This window comes from Apodemus sylvaticus, chromosome 4 (assembly GCF_947179515.1).
Source record: "Apodemus sylvaticus chromosome 4, mApoSyl1.1, whole genome shotgun sequence".
Classification (NCBI taxonomy): Eukaryota; Metazoa; Chordata; class Mammalia; order Rodentia; family Muridae; genus Apodemus; species Apodemus sylvaticus.
Genome location: NC_067475.1, coordinates 2,377,180 through 2,394,867, shown reverse-complemented (window position 1 = coordinate 2,394,867; position 17,688 = coordinate 2,377,180). Strand labels below are relative to the sequence as shown.

The 17,688-nt window shown below is 40.3% G+C and overlaps 1 protein-coding gene across 2 annotated transcripts in view; it reads left to right on the top strand.

Annotated features, from left to right (window-relative positions):
* The first annotated feature begins 727 nt into the window (after window positions 1–727).
* Ankrd13c (ankyrin repeat domain 13C) overlaps window positions 728–17,688 on the top strand; it is a 43,415-nt gene continuing 26,454 nt past the window's right edge. For both annotated transcript variants that reach the window (XM_052178854.1, XM_052178855.1), the window contains exons 1-5: window positions 728–1,215; window positions 10,086–10,127; window positions 11,871–11,975; window positions 16,122–16,207; window positions 16,925–16,970. In XM_052178854.1, coding sequence (XP_052034814.1) covers window positions 789–1,215; window positions 10,086–10,127; window positions 11,871–11,975; window positions 16,122–16,207; window positions 16,925–16,970 — 706 coding nt within the window. In that variant the 5' untranslated portion in view covers window positions 728–788. The remainder of the gene's footprint in view (window positions 1,216–10,085; window positions 10,128–11,870; window positions 11,976–16,121; window positions 16,208–16,924; window positions 16,971–17,688) is intronic.

Below are 17,688 nucleotides of genomic sequence, written 5' to 3'. Positions count from 1 at the left end.
AACTGTTTGAAAATCCTCCTCTCATGATGCAATAAACAGTTTTTAAATTCCAAAGTCAGGCCTTAAATCCCTCCAAGATCACTTTTCAGATCCTTCAACACTAAATTTACTTCTCCTCCTGTGTTACCTGGCCATCTTCCCTCCCCTACAGCCTTGCCAGTCTGGGCAAGTACCATCACAAATCAGGGAACCAAGCAGCTTCTTCGCGAGTGTTTACGGAATGCCCAGCGCAGCTGAGTGACGTCACATCCGGCATGAGGGAGGTTCACAAACAGGGTTTCGGCCTTTAAGCTAGAGTTTGTAATTGTCGCTGGCCTCCTTTGCAAAGGCCCAGAACACCAAGTCAGAGCTCCGAGTCTGGGTAGCCGCAGGGCCCGGCCCAGGGTGGAACCCTGTGCAAGGGTAGCGCGGGCGCTGCCCGGACACACACCCAAGCGCAGGAGCAGCCCGTTGATTCTCCGCGGCTTTTCCTCCGGAGCTCTCGCGAGAGGAGCCGGGGAAAGATGGCTGCGCCGGGTCTTTCCGAGTGAGGAGGTGGCGGCGGCGGCGGCGGCGGCGGCGGCGGCGTCCGGCGTCGTGTGGTCGTGGGTTCTTGAGCTGCGGCTTTCCTCGTCCGAGACGAGGGCCGCCGCCTTCGGGAGATGCGCGTGTCGCGGGCCCGCGGTCGCCCCGGGAGTTCATGCTGCGTGCTAGGCTCGCGGCCGCCGCTCTAATCGCCCGGCGCCGCCGCCGCGCCGGCTCGGCCCGCGGTGAGCCTCCCGGAGCCTGTCCCGCGCGCCGCGGCGGCGATGACCGGGGAGAAGATTCGCTCCCTGCGGAGGGACCACAAGCCCAGCAAAGAGGACGGGGACGTGCTGGAGCCCTGCGAGGAGGAGGCGACGGCCGCGCTCGGCGGCGCTTTCACCGGGGGCAGAAGCGGACCCGGCGGCAGCGGCAAGGGCGGCAAGGCCTGCCATAAGATCTTCAGCCACCACCACCGGCTGCAGCTGAAGGCGCCCGCCGCGCCCGGCCCCGGCGTCCCGGCCCCGCCGCAGCACAACGCAGTGACTGCCACCTGCCCGGCCCCGGCCTGCCTGGGCAGCAACCCCGCTTTGGTCGCTGACGGAGGCAGCTGCCCCTCGCTCTACCCGGTTCACGAGTGCGTCTTTAAGGGGGACGTGAGGAGACTGTCCTCGCTCATCCGCACGCACAATATCGGACAGAAAGATAATCATGGTGAGCTTTGCGTGCTTTGCCCGATTTCCGTCCCCTCGTGGGGTGACCGGCTGTCTGCCTTCGGGCTCGGGGCCCCTTCTCCCGCACAGTGTTTTCCTCTGGCGGAAAGCCCCCGAGTCTTTCAGGCTCAGCGTGCCAGGTGTCAGGAGTTTGGGTCTTTTGGGTGCAGAAAGGATGTTTTCTTCTTGTCCACCTGAGCATCTAGGGACAAGTTGTCTTGTCTCTGCGGCAGCCTTTCCGTGTGCCAAAATGTCGGGCTATCTTCTTGGTCTTCTTGGCTGTAGGGAACGTTTTCTTTCTCCTCCATTCCTTCTTGGAGTTTTAACTTTGAACATGCATATTGCCGGTCTTCATCACCCAGTTACGGAGCCCAAGTGCAGCTAGATGTTTTCTCTGTCACTGTCCTCGTGCTATTAACACTGGTTTTTGAAAGCCATACAGAAATGTGTCCTCATTTAATTTCCTAAAGCAGTTGAAGAGACTTCACAGTAGCTGTTTCTTTTTGTTGCCCTTTCCACACTAGGAACAATGTTTCATCTTGACTGAGACTATAAAGACATACTATAGCTTTCATTATAAAGTCTTAGCCACATGTTTGAGAAAGCATGGTATATTTGGTAGTGAACGGTTATCAGTATTTACTGTTGGCCGCATCTTGTCAGATGGTCACCCCCCTCCCGCCCCCTTTAAGCAACAAGTTTTTTTTGTTTTTGTTTTTTAAGATTTATTTGCATCCTTTTCCCCCCGTGGTGCTGTGGATTGTATGTTAGGCCTTGTGTAATCGTAATTGTTGAAAAATATTTTTCGCCGGGCGGTGGTGGCCCGGCCTGTTGGCAGCTGTTTTTAACCTGACAATTATACATTAGGTAAACTGCTCAAGAAGGTATTGTACATTAGTGCACAAAATGGTTTTGCACATTAATGCAATACCACCTGTGAAAATAAGCTTCCTGAATTTCATTGGTTTTTAGGTTTCTTATCTAAAATTACAACAAAAATAGAAAACAAATGAATAATTGTCTCTTGAATCTGTCATTGTCTTCTGAATTTGTAATACTATCAATAGTCATAATGCCACCACCTATTATTTATCATAAATCAAATACAAAAACATTCTGAAGCTGTCTCCAAGTTCTCATCTCTACTTTTAGTTTATTTTACTTTGCTGTTGTAAGAAGCACATTTGACTGCTACAGAGAATTAGATCCTGACTTAAACAATTGAATTGTAGCTCTAGTGTATTGGTTAGTAGGATGTTATTTAGACCTAGTCTAGTAGTAGCTGTGTTTATCTTTGCCTTTAGAACTTAGTTACATGACTTAAAGTCGCTTTGAAAATGGTCAAAACATTCCCTTTGTAAGTTAATGTTCTTTAAGAGATGAGTAGATGTCATGGGAAGTACTGAAATTTCAGAATTGCTGATTGTTGGGCTTCTAGCTATATGTTTAGCATTTTTTTAAAAGCTAAATTCTAGCCAGTTGGTGGTGGGTCACGTCTTTAATCCCAACACTTGGGAGGCAGAGGTAGAGGCAGGCGGATTTCTGAGTGTGAGCCCTGCGTGGTCTACCGATTGAGTTCCAGGACAGCCAGGGCTACACAGAGAAACCCTGTCTTGAAAAAAACAAAAAAAAAAAGCTAAATTCTTTTCAGAGTCATTAAAATTCTATATAAATCCTTAACGGATACTACTGTCCTTTACCCACCAAAATTCACTTTTTGAATGAAGTACTTAGCTGCCTTTATATCACTTATGGTCAAAGCAGCTATGGGCCCTGTCCTGTAAAAAGTTCAACCATGCCTCTTTCTGGCACTCAGGGAAGCAGCACTGCTGTGCTCTCCTATAGTTTCATAATGTCCCTGTTCTTAAGATCAGTAATTTTTTTTTAACCAATTTTATTTCTGTATGCCTGTATGTGGAGATCCAACTTGTGGAGAATTAATCTCTCCTTCATTGTGTAGGTCCTGGGATTGAATTGAACTCAGGTTGTCTGGCTTGGGGGTGTCAGTACCTACAGAGCTGTCTTGACTTTATTCTGTTCCATTACTGCAGTGTAACTTTTACTCTAGCTGCCTCCTCCTTCCTCAGCCTAGCTATTAGTTTTTTTCTTTTAGAATTGTGTTTATTTTATGTACCTTTTTTGTTTGTTTCTACAACTCTGGGATTTCAAGCATTTACTACCACTTCCAACTTTTTTTTTAATTATTTATTTATGTATTTATGTATTTTATTTTGGTTTTCCGAGACAGGGTTTCTCTGTATAGCCCTGGCTGTCCTGGAACTCAACTCTGTAGACCAGGCTGGCCTCGAACTCAGAAATCCGCCTGCCTCTGCCTCCCAAGTGCTGGGATTAAAGCAGTGCACCATTACTGCCCAGCTTAAAAATTATTTTATTTTATTTTGTTTTATTTTTTTACATGTATTAGTGTTCTGCCTTCATGTCTGTGCGAGGATGTCAGATCTTACAGTAACAGATAATTGTGGGCTGCCATGTGGGTGCTGGGAATTGAACCTGGATCCTTTGGAAGCTTCATCAGTACAGTTAGTTCTCTCAACTGCTGAGCAATCTCTCCAGCCCTCATATCCAACTTTCATATCAAGGACTCAATCTCAGGTACTCAAGGTTGTTTAGCAGGCATTTTACCAGTTGAATCCAGCACTGTATTTTTACTTTTTAAATGGCCTTTGTCAAATGATTTTCTTAAAGGCTCTTACTGAGTTTCTATCAAAAAGCTTCCAGAGTGTTCTGTACATTTACTACAGTAGTAGCATTTTTGAGCGAGAATTTCTTCCTCCTTGTCTGGATAGAGCTTAGATGTATCAGGAGAACTTGGAGCTGTACTGGGTCTGGTATGTGGAATTTTTGCTTTGCCTAATGGGTGTGTAGGTCAAAACTGTCTCATAACACAAGTCACTGCTTGCCGTCTCTGCTGGCCTGTTCACTGAGCACAGAAACCCTGCTGAACGCTTGCCTCTCGGTCTTCTTGATGCCATGTAGGCACTATGTACAATGCTCTTATGTATGCTGAGGGCAGTAAGGGAAACACATTTCTGAAGGGGGCTACAGGTGAACTACATACCATTTCTTCACAGAACAACATTTCTTCTTGGGGGAGGGCAAGTAGTTTATAGACAAATTAGGTATTTGGCAGATTTTTCTCTGGAAAGTAAATGGGACAAACTTGATCCCATATGGCACAAAACTGTATTTCCTGCCGATTAAAAGAGTAAGGTTTAATTGAGAGTATTCTTTCAATTAAAAGGATAAGGCTTAGCTGAGCTGTGGTGGCCCATGCTTTTATTCCACCAGAGGCAGGTAGATCTTTGTGAGTTAAGGCCAGCCTGGTTTACAGATCAAGTTCTTCCATTATAGGCATGGCTACACCGAGAAATGAAGTCTCAAAAACAAACAACAACCAACTAAACAAAAGGCAAGTTAGAATGTTGAAAACTTAATTCTGTCATTTTAACCTTACCAGGTTCCTACTTCTTAAAACTATTTCTCTGATCACATCCAGCATGCTGTTTTGATAATATCTATTGGAATGTATCAGTACCTGGATGGCCATAAACTGTGATAGTGATATTTCAGCTCTGATGATATGTATTATGTAATCATGTCTTAGGCTGGGAGTGTAGCTAAGAGGTAGAGTACTGGGTAGACCCTGATAGAGTTTGGATTCCCCATTGCAAATACCTTTGAGAAAATCATTACTTCGTGATTCATTAATACCTTTGAGAAAATCATTACTTGATGAGTTTTGGTATAGTGTCCAGAATTCCCTCAGCTATCTGAAAGGCTCTGAAAAACTCTTTCCATTTATAACAGTGAGTCTTTGTAAAAGTAGATATTCTTCTTATACTTCAGAACTTTTATTTTCAATAGTGGTAATTTAATCCAGGGTAGGTAAAATGTTTTAGTTCTAATGTAGAAGCTCTGAGTTTAGTCCTTTGCAACACTTGAGCGTTTTGTGTGCGTGTGTGTGGCACGTGCCCAGTGCAAGAGAAGCCAGTGTGTTTCAGTGTAACAGACCCTGATAGAGTTTGGATTCCCCATTGCAAATACCTTTGAGAAAATCATTACTTCGTGATTCATTAATACCTTTGAGAAAATCATTACTTGATGAGTTTTGGTATAGTGTCCAGAATTCCCTCAGCTATCTGAAAGGCTCTGAAAAACTCTTTCCATTTATAACAGTGAGTCTTTGTAAAAGTAGATATTCTTCTTATACTTCAGAACTTTTATTTTCAATAGTGGTAATTTAATCCAGGGTAGGTAAAATGTTTTAGTTCTAATTAAATGCAGAAACAAACTTTAAAATATGCTCCATTTTAGAGTGGCATACACTAAAAGTTTATAGTTTTAATTAAAACGTCTTAAGCTGCTCTTGTGGACAAGGCACATTGTTTTCTGAAGTCCTAATTTTGTAAGAAGCAGCATTTTTTTCATTGACACACTATTTCCACATAATTATGGGATAAATTACTGTAATTTGATACATGTGTTCATTGTTTAATGACCAAATCAGCATAATTAGCATTTCTACTTCCTTAGATGTTTTTATTTTCTGTGTATTGGGAGCCCTCAAACTCTAAACTCCAGTTACTCTGAATCATAACTGAAGGCTGTTGTTGCCTTATTGTGCCAGACAATTGGTGCTGTTGTCCATTCTGCACTCAGTGTCTACTGGTTTAGCTCCTGTAGCTTCTACAGATAAGTGACACCAGCAGGGTTTGTCTTTCTGTGCATTGCAACTGGCTTTTTTTTTTTTTTACCTTCACCAAGTGTAAGAACAGCAGTATTTGTCTTGATGCTCCCAGCTTATCTCCCTTCCTTTAATGCGATGTCTTCCACTTCTATCCACCTTGCCAGAAAAGAGTAAAGCATTTATGGTCAGTAATATTCCATTGTGTGTGCTCATTTTAAAAGTCCCATCTATTTCTGTATATGCTTGATTGATTGTGTCCTCACTGCACACACATGCAGGCATTTCTGACAGAATGGTAGTGTTGCACAACCCTTTAATACAGTTCCTCATGTTGTGGTAGCCTCCAACTATAGTTTTGTTGCCACTTCATAACTTATTTTGCTGCTGTTAGGAATCATAATGTAAATATCTGACATGCAACTGCGGTGAAAGGATCATCCAAATCCAAAGGGACCTTAACCAATGAGATGACAACCACTGTACCCCAGAGTGAGATTGGTTGATCATACGGTGTTTAGTCTTGGTTTTGTTTTTTTGTTTTTTTGTTTTTTTAAATGAACCTGACATTGTAAAATACAGTAATGCCAGAATTATGTTGACTATAAGAGGACATTTAAACAGCAGTGTAATGTGATTGCCTTTAGAAAGTTGAGTGGTGACTAGAAAGTACTCTGTCCTGGAAGCCAAATGTAGGCAGCTGTTTAGAACAGGTCTGTAAACACCTGGTTCAGGGCACTAACTTTAGCAATCCTATTGGCTGTTCCCAGAGCAGCCACAAACCATATTCAGAAGACATGAGCTTGAAGCTGGAAAGCTTTGCCATTTGCCAACACTGAGTTGATGATGTTCTGGGTTCCTAGATATTCTCATACAAATTTTAACACCAGCTTTCAATTCATGAGAAAAATTACTGGGTATTTTCATGGAGATTGCTTTCACTTTGCCAACCTAGTAGTATTGGTGGTGTGTTATTTACTTTTCATGTGATCAAGTACCTGGTAAACAAATTGAGGGAAACGGTTGTTTTGTGTCCATGCTGGGGATGCTCACAACTGTGGCAAGCAGAAGTATACCTTGCTGTTGTCTCACATCTTGAACCAGGAAGCAGAACACAGGGGAATTCCCACATTCAAGGGGCTTCCTCCTTTACCATTTTGCCCCTGCCTGTGAGTTGGTGTTACCTACTACTTTGTCCACTCTGAAACCCTAAAAATGTGTCTGGTCTGCCAGGCATGGTGGTACTACACCTTTAATTAATCCAAGCACTCTGAGGCAGAAGCAGGTAGATGAGTTCAAAGACAGGAAGGGCTGCACAGAAACCCTGTTTGGGGTGTGGGGTGGGTGGGGTTGGGCAAAAAGCCAGTGTTTGACCAGCTAATGCTTTGTTCTTACTACATTTTGTTGTTGTTGTTGTTGTTGTTGTTGTTTGTTTTCGAGACAGGGTTTCTCTGTGTAGCTCAGGCTGTCCTGGAACTCACTCTGTAGACCAGGCTGGCCTCGAACTCAGAAATCTGCCTGCCTCTGCCTCCCAAGTGCTGGGATTAAAGGTGTGCGCCGCCACCACCCAGCTTGTTCTTACTTCATTTAAACTGGTCAGTAAATTTAGTGGTTTTGTTGTATTTAGGTCCTTAAGTTAATGGGGGTTTCATACTTTTCAGGGTTTATTTTATACTATTTTGTCTTTCACTCTGTTTAGCAAACCTCACTTTTCCAGTTCCTTGAATGCTCTGTTGAAGAGAGTATCACAGGAAAGTGCTATGATTATCAGCTGTCATGAGTGCTTAGAGGGGTTTAGGATGCTCACCCCTTGAACCAATAGAGGAGAAACAGAGTAGTGCTTTTCCTTTCTCTTCCGAGAATTCTTTATTGCAGGATGGGTGAAAAGAAAATAAAGTCCATTTGGGATATCTCTAAAAGATATTCATTATAAGAGAAAAGGTTATTCTCACAGAAGATGTTAATAATAATACTGAGAGAAACAGAAGATTTGGGTAATAACTGCTTGATTTTTCATTAATCCATTTACAAGGATTACTTCTCTAAAACCGAAGAAAATGAATCAGTATACAAAGAAACAGGAAATTTAAAAATAAAAGTCAAACAAATTTACTTGTCAGTATCTTGACCCTATAGAAAATTGAATGATATATTAACTGTACTAAAAGTAATATAGAATTGCAGTAAATTGAAGAGATGCAAGATATAAATATAGTATATAGTGTAAACATTTTACTTGAAAATGAAAATAAGAGCAATTGGATTAGAGAACTATTTAAAGATATAAAGGATTCCCCCCTCTTTTGAGACAAAGTTGCATTAAACTCACACTGACCTTGAACTCATTCATAATCCTCTTGTCTCTGCTTCACTGTTGCTGTGACTCCAGGCATGCCTTACCACATCTGCAGGGAATCCCTGTTGATCTAAAGTTAGATGTGATCCCAAAGACAGAAATATCTTGTCTTTTTTAGGGAAAAGTACTGAAAAGAGATTTTCTTTTAAAACATTTATTTTCACTGTGTACATGTACGGTCAAAGGACAACTTGGCAGGATTCAGTTTTCTCCTTCTAGCATATCTGCCCCTGGGATTCAAATCCAGGTTTTCATGTTTGGTAGCAAACACCTTTATCCACTGAGCCATCCCAAAAAACATTTTTTTTTCTTTTTTTTTTTTTTGTGAACTTTTTAAAAAATTAAACTTGAAATTTATTTAGAAATATTTCATACCCATAGAAAAGTTGGAAGAATAGTCCAGAGAACCTACAAACCTTCTCTGGTTGCTGGCAGAGTTTTTCCTTTTTGTCACTTCTTCAAACAATTAGCATAGCTACCATGTGTGGTCTTTATGGTCTTTAGATCTACCGTCTTCAGGTGTAAGGAATGCAAAAGCCACATGTGGATCATAGGCAGATACTGATCATTTTATAGGAGGTTGTCCAGAGTGAGCAGTCCTGGAACTGACCCTCTGATACTGAGGAATGATTATATACAGAATTGTGAAAGGAGCTGAAGCTATCTCACAGTTTGCCTTCTATTTTCTGTGACAAATTCAGAAGGGGGCAAAAAGTACAGCCCAGAGTGCCTTCTCTGACCTGTCCAAAAGAAACCAGCAGGACATTTACTCTCTGAGATGTTCCCAAAGACTTCAGATTCCTTCTGGTGCGCATCATACCAGTCTTTGTGGGGACATATCAACTCATGTGGGGACAGAAAACAATGAGAATCAGTCTTAGTCCTCAAGCAACTCAGTAGTATTTCCATATACATAGTAGCATTTCCCTACAGGGTAGTGGGCATATTCATACTACTTTTTATTGAAATTAGTTCCTTTTATTTTTAGTTTTATGATTTATTTATTTATTTATTTATTTATTTATTTGGCTTTTTGGATTTGGTTTTTTCGAGACAGGGTTTCTCTGTATAGCCCTGGCTGTCCTGGAACTCTCTATGTAGACCTGGCTGGCTTCGAACTCAGAAATCCGCCTGCCTCTGCCTTCCAGAGTGCTGGGATTACAGGCGTGTGCCACCACCGCCTGGCCATGTTTTTATTTTCATGTATTTTTATTTTTATTTTATGCATATGAGTGTTTGTCTTCATATTTACATATGTGCCACATGTATGCAGTGCCCACACAGACCTAAAGAGGGCATTAGATCCCCTAGAACAGGAGTTACCAGTGGTAGTGAGCTTCCATGCAGGTGCTGAGAACTGAACCTGCGTCCTCTGGAAGAGCAGTCAGTGCTCTTAACTGCTGACCCATCTCTGCAGCTCCCTAACTTAGTGTTTAACAGTTATTAAAAAGTCTGTCTCATACAGTTGAAAGACTTCTGTGCTGCTTGAGGACTAAGAATGATTTTTATTGTTTTCTGTCCCCACATGAGTTGATATGTCCCCACAAAGACTAGTGTGATGAGCACCAGAAGGAATCTGAAGTCTTTGGGAACATCTCAGAGAGTAAATGTCCTGCTGGTTGCTTTTGGGCAGGTCAGAGAAGGCACTCTGGGCTGTACTTTTTGCCCCCTTCTGAATTTGTCACAGAAAACAGAAGTGTTATTTTTGCTTAAAATTTGTCAATAAAAATCATAAAGGAGCTGAAACCACATTTAAGTTAAATTTCTTCTGTTGTTATGACTTCTAATGTAATTTTGTTTTTAATTTTAGGAAACACTCCTTTACATCTTGCTGTGATGTTAGGAAATAAAGGTTAGTAAATATTTTAATGTTTAACTTCATTCATAGTTGTCACTTAAACATCATATTTGTGTGTATGCATGTGACTTCATACATTCTACTGCATGTGAATGGACATTTTGTCATTTTTCTGGAAAGAGCTCTCCCTTTACTTACAAGTGTGCCAACTGCTTATTCAGTTTCTTAGTTTGGTCAGTGACTGACCATTCCCCTTGCTCCTGTCCCTTGCTGTAGTGCTTCTTTTTGTTAACCATATAGTCCTCTAGCACTGTGCATGACACTGTGTTTTCCCACCCATGGTGAACATGTGGTTTGCTAATTTGTACTCATTGTGTAACCCTGGCTGGCTTCACTATGGTAGATCAAGCTGGCCTGGTACTCAAAAACTTCATCCATCTACCTTATCTTCGAGTGGTGTTGGGATTAAAGGGGTAAGCCACCATGCCCTGCAAAGACAGTCTTCTGTATCGGGGCGGAGTTCTCTGCAACTGTGGCCAGCAAAGCAGTGAAAAATAAGAAGGTTGTTCAGTTCGGCATGACTCAGCTGGTATTGGTCTGACCTGGAGTACCTGGTTTTAGGCATGTTTAAGCATAGTACAATTTGAAACAAAAATTTCCTGCTAATTAACTCAGTCCTGTGTGCACAGCAAAGCTTAAGATCTGACTACCTAGAAACTCTTTGTAAAGGACAAGTGATACCTTCATAAAGGTAGGTTCTAAAGATTATCTGAGGGCTGGCGAGATGACTCAGCAGTTAAGAGCACTGACTGAGTTCCATTCCCAGTAGCCACATCCACATGGTGGCTCACAACCATCTGTAATGGGATCTGATGCCCTCTTCTCGGTGTGTTTGAAGACAACTACAGTGTATTCACATGCATAACATAAATCATTAAAAAAATTATCTGAGAAGGGTCAGGGGGGAAAGTACTGTTATAAATTGACTGAGATAGGCAAGCTCAAAATACAGGCTAGGGTATCCAGTATAGTTCCCTTAAAAGTCATTTTTTACTTCCTGAAATAAATTATTAGCACTTTATTGACATAGCAGATAGGCAGATTCTCCTTTGGGTCTTTTTGGGTTGTAGGTTTTTTTCTTTTTTTTTTTTTTTTTCCTTTTTTTTTCCCCCCTGGTTTTTCGAGACAAGATTTCTCTGTGTAGCCCTGGCTGTCCTGGAACTCACTCTGTAGACCAGGCTGCCCTCAAACTCAGAAATCCACCTGCCTCTGCCTCCCTAGGGCAGGGAATAAAGGCGTGTGCCACTACTGCCTGGCTTTTTTTTTTTTTTTTAATAGATTTTTTTTCTTGAGACATGGTTTTACCACTTTGCCCTGGTTTGTCTGGAACTCAAGGTGCAGACCAAGGTACCCTCCAAATAACTCAGAAATCCACCTGCCTCTGCTTTGCAAGTGCTTAAATTAAAAGCATGCACCACCATGTTTAGCTGAACTGTAGATATTTGTATAAATTATATTCTTAAGGTTCATAGGTTATCTTTAGTTCATGTAAACACTTTAAATATTCTTTGGAGATAGGAAGCAATACTTTTGAGAGTATCCAATTTACTTTTAGGCAGATTGAGTTCCTTTGACTCTGGGGATCTTATACAACATTATACACATGAGAGTTTATAAATTAATTATACATAGAACAGCATTTCACATATGTAGTAATCTGCTTTCTTTTGCATAACACTCATATTTAAAGATTCTAGAAATTGTGTATCTGATTGTTACTACTATTTTATGTTGCAGAATGTGCACATTTACTGTTGGCTCATAATGCTCCAGTAAAGGTGAAAAATGCTCAGGGATGGAGCCCTCTTGCGGAAGCCATCAGCTATGGAGACAGACAGATGAGTAAGCAGTACTTTAAAAATACAAATTGATGTATTGAGATAGTTTTCTTGTGGTGTGACTTCTACTCAGAAATCTGCAAACTTAAACATGAATTATCCATGACTTGGGAACTCTAGCATTGAGCAGCAGAACAGTTGAGTCACATCGAAAGCCTCCATATTTCATCCTTCCAGCATTCAGTGTTATTGGTACTAAAACGTTTGAAGTCAAGATTCATTGTTTTTTTTCTTGCAAATTATTATTTCTGTTTAATTGAGCCATTTTGTTTCCTTATCCTGGAGATCTTACACGGGGCCTCCCTACATTTCTCTATACTTGATATACTCAGGGACAGACTTAATCTTCTCAGATCTACTCAGGGCTAAAGTTGAATGTGGCCTTGCTTTTCCCTGTTGCACCTGCTGGCGCCCTGGGTCAGAAGAGCTCTGGGTTGGCACAGTGGCTGTTGGGGGTGTGGGTGTGGAGCTCTGGCAAACTATCTCCACTACTGGCATAACCTTTTGCTTGGGGCATAATTATCCACCAATTATGAGTCAGGCTTGATAATCTTTACTTGTATTGTTCTATGTAAACTACCACTTAGACTTTAAAGCCTTCTAGAATCTCCTTAGCACACAATTTGGCTTTTATCTATTTTTTCCTTAGGTACAGATACCACCAAAGCCCAACTTGGTGAATCAGTGAGTTTTATTGTTATTATTTACTGTGAAGGCTTATTTACAGGAGCAGAAATGACTCAAAGACCAACTATATCACCAAAGTTTACCCCAGCTCACAAAACTGGGAACCTGTAGCACACTGCACAGCCTGAAGTCAGTGTCCTTTCCAGGTGCCTCAGTTATTCTTCCCATTCCCACCCCCAACCCCCCCCCCCCATTCCACCCCTGCTCCCCAAAGGGTTTCTCTTTATAGCCCTGGCTGTCCTGGAACTTACTCTGTAGACCAGGCTGGCCTCAAACTCAGAAATCCACCTGCTTCAGTTATTCTAAACCTTTCCCAGACAAATTAGCTGGTTTCTGTTTCTTCTAGGCAGCTGGTCTTGTCCCATTAGTCTTCTTTGCAGCTTGGCTTAACTTCATGTGAGAGGTTCTCTTCAGCTTTCATTACTAACTCTGACACAAAGGGTCCTAGTGAATCTGGTCAGTTTCAATTCTTGCTTAAGGTGCTTTCTGCAGAATGGAATGTTTTAATCTCTGAACTTCCTGTTTAAAAAAAAATAACTCTTAAGCCAGGGAATGGTGTCCCACGCCTTTAATCCCAGCACTTGGGAGGCAAAGGCAGAGGCAGGCCTATTTCTGAGTTTGAGGCCAGCCTGGTCTACAGAGTGAGTTCCAGGATAGCCAGAGCTATACAGAGAAACCCTGTCTTGAAAAACCAAAAAAAAATATCACACTTGATACAAAGATCTATTTTTATCAAGTGAATCTGTTAGTTTGAAAGGAAGCATCATATCCCTGCTTCTATTAATTATTTCATAGTTCAGTAGGAAAAAAAATCAATGAAGAATAGCTAAATAGAAAAAAATGTCATGGTTACTGAAGAAGAATTATGTAGCATTGACTATTTTCAGGCTACTATGTGGGCTCAGTCTTTTGTGCTAGGTTTTGGATTTTTCTGAATTCTTTCTTAGGATTCAGTTCTGTATGTAATCCACATATTCCATGTGTAGATTGCCTGATTTTCTTGGACTATATTGAATGAATGATGAGGCTGTATTTGACTGTAAAACATAATATATGATGTTAATACTATAGTAGTTTTACAGATGAATTGGCATTTGAACTTTTTATAAGATATCAACAGTTTTCCTTGTGGACAGCTGTTATCAGAAATCCATATGAGAGCAAGAAATAGTTCTATTCATTTAATTATTTCAGGGGAAAGTTGAAATATACATATTGAAGACACTGAGAATAGAGTAGCAGCTTGTCTGAAGCCCTTTCTTTCATTTTTCTAACCAGTTAGCAGAGTGAGGGGAAAAGTAGTGAGGACTGTGGAACTTCCAAGGATTTTGTATTCACAGTAAAAGAATGTGTAAAACCCGTTTGTGTAGTAAAGCGAAGAGAATAAGGCATGAGTCTTTGTCATTTTGAATTTACCATCTATGAGGAAAGCCAGAAATCAATTCTCATGGAAAACCAACTACAGATAGATCTGTAGTTACTCAGTTTTATATTTGACTACAGTCTATCACATAAGAGAACCATTTAACTTCTAATAGTCCTAGCATTTGAAGATAGAGGCAGGAAGTTGGGAGTTCCAAGCTAGCCTGGGCTATTCATCATACCCTGCCTTATAAAAAAAAAAAAGCAAACAACAAAAAGAACTCTCCTTGAACTCTGACAGGAGCATTAACTGAACCAATGATATGTATTTAGGAATGTAAATGTAAAATTGTATTTGTGATGGTGTTTAAGGAAATGGCTTTTAAGTCTTTTTGCTGTGCCACTGTGAAATTTTCTATGGCGTAGACTTTTTTGATGAATCAGAAAATTATTAGCAAAAGCATTGTGAGCTACATGTCTTTTTGTTTAATTTCTGCTAATTTTGTTACTGTTTTGTGCTATAGAATAAGCAGTCAGGGCTGGTAATGTAGCTCAGTTGGTAGAATACATATATTTATAAATCCCTGAGTTTGTTCTCCAACACTATGTAAAATTGGGCATGTGAGCACTGGGAAGGTAGAGGCAGAAGGATCAGAAGTTGAGGCCTTCTTCTGTTACATAGTTCTAGGCCAGCCCAGGATACAGGCGAGGTGGTCTCTGAAAAAGAAAAAAGAAAAAAAAAAATAGAAAATGCTAAACTATTTCTCAAGGACTATTTAGTTTCAATTTCAGATTTTAATGTTATATTGGTATTCTGCCTTAAAATGTTTACCCGATGAGTAATAATGGCTTAAGCACATAGGAGAGAAAATGGATATAACTTTAATTATCTCTTTTCCATAATTTCCAGCATTTCCTGTGATTTCCATAGACAGCTATGGCTTTTTGCTCACTCAGGATTATCCAGGGCCTGTTTATTGTTTGTTTGTGTCGGTTTATGTCATGGCATATGACTGTATGGTAGTTTTGAAAATTCTGTTGGGCACTGTCTAATTTTTGGCACACCAGAGCCTGTTGATTTGCTATCTGTCTAGACCTGGCAGTCTTCTTCATTTAGGCCTCATACAAGCACACACAAACACACACACACACACACACACACACATTTTAAAAGAGGTGCCTGAGACACATTTTCAAAGTGATCCAGTTTATTTAGTACAGTTTGAATTAATTATCCAGCGATCTTCCTTATTTATACAGCTTTGTGAGATCTCAAATCATATGTATATTTTCAGATTTTTATCTCTGCTAAAAATACTCAGTGAATTCATTAATAGATGACTAAAAATTGCAAAAATAAATTTAGACTACTATATTAGAATTTCTTTTCACTTGTCCAATTTTTCTTAAAAGTTTTATATTAGTGGGCTGGAGAGAGATCTCAGCAATTAGGAGCGCTTGCTGCTCTTTTAGAGGACTGAAGTGTTTCCAGCCCTCAGAGGGAAAGGAGTGACTCACATGTCTGATCACCAATTCTGGGTGATCAAACACTAACACTCCCCTCTGACTCCTGTGTACAGGGCACACAGAGAATACACACACAGACAGTATACACGCACACACACAGGACACATACATAAACATACATACCACACTCACACACAGGACACACATAACACGCCCCCATATATACACACACACACATATACACATATATATACATAAAGATATCTCTTTTAAAAAAGTTTTTATTGGGGACTTTTATTACTACCCTAAGTTTTTAAAATTTAACAACTTTTATTTCTTAAGAAAAGGAACAGGGATCAGCAGGATACCTTAGTGTGTAATGGCAATTGCTACATAACAACTCAAGCCTGCGGACCCAAGTTTAATACACTGAACTGATATAAAGGTGGAAGAAGCAGATCAACTTCACAGAATTGCCTATGATTTCTTCACACACATTTTATACCCATATATGCACACACATACACACCCAGTAATGTAATACAAATTTAAAAAGCAATGACATTCATTTTAGAAACAATCATAGAAAAAAAATAAAGAAAATTACAAGTCAGTTGTTTCTTTTAAATTCTAGTCACAGCTCTTCTAAGGAAACTCAAGCAGCAATCTAGGGAGAGTGTCGGAGAAAAACGACCTAGGTTGTTAAAAGCCCTAAAAGAGGTAAGTGGGCTTCTTTGCCTGATTCTTTACTAAGATAAATAAATTATAAGTATAATTTTAAAAGGCATTTAAAACTCTGTGTGTGTGTGTGTGTGTGTGTGTGGGTGGTGTGTAGGGGAGTATGTATGTAGCTGTGTTGGTGTATATAGGTAGGTAGGGTGCCTAAGGAGTTTGGGCACTGGAGCTGGAATTAGGGGCAGCTGTGAGCTGGCCAACGTTGGTGCTTGGGACCAAATTTGGTCTTTTGCAAGAGCAGCAGGTGCGCTTAACCGCTGAACCTCTCTCCAGCCCCTTAAGCAGTCTTTTAAAATGAAGTTAAATTATCACCAGTTTTAATAAATGGTGAAAGTTATTTTTAAATTAAGTAATTGAAATAAAATTCTGGGGTTGTAATGTGAATTTTTGGTAGAAGCATATTTTCTTTGAACTGGGAAGATGTTATTAACATCTAATAAATTAGAATGGTACTCTAGAAGAGGTGCATTATGGTGCCATAGTTGTTGGCCACATCTTCCTGATGTTGGTGTAACAAGAAAGTATTTTGATAATTGTGTTTTTTCAAATCTAAACATAAGAAATATAAAAATAATTTCTTATTACTCTTGTCTTTAGATCTTTAATGATTGGGGGGGTAGGGGTGGGAACAGGAGCAACATTGTAAGTATCAGAGCTTATAACTAAAGAACATTTAGTAATTTTTCTTATTTTATTTCTCAGTTAGGTGACTTTTACCTAGAACTTCACTGGGATTTTCAAAGCTGGGGTAAGAGTGTGCTATGTTTTATTATAAAAAGCGAAATTATAGACATATAACATGACACATTTGATACTTGTCTTCCTTGTATTTAGCATGATCGTTGTAAAACCTACTAGTAATATTTCATTCCCAGCTAGAGAGGCAGTTCTCAAAATTTTAGTTTTTAAAGTAAAAACTACCTAAAAATATTTTTTGTAACAGCAAAAAAGCTTCAAAACTATAGTAATTTAGTCTTACATCTTATATCTGCAATCCCAGTACCATGGGAGCTGAGGCAAAATTGTAGCCACAGGTTCCATGCCATGCTTAGTTAGAGTACTACAGCATGAGACCTTTTTAAAAAGAATACTGGGGTTCAATCATTATGAGCAGTTCTGCTCTTGCAGAGAACCCAGGTTCAGTTCCCAGCACCCACATCAGGCAGCTCACAAAATGCCTGTACCTCCAGTTCAGGGGATTGAATTCCCTCTTTTGGTCTCTGTAGATAATAGCATGCATACTCAGGCTTACATGAACAAACACATAGAACAAAAAATAACATAAAGGTTTACAAATAGAATTTAATGTTAAGAACTTCAAAAAAAGCTGGGTGGTGGTGGCGCATGCCTGTAATCCCAGCACTCTGGGAGGCAGAGGCAGGCGAATTTCTGAGTTCGAGGGCTATACAGAAAAACCCTGTCTCAAAAAAAAAAAACAAGTCAAAAAAAAAAAAAAAAAAGAACTT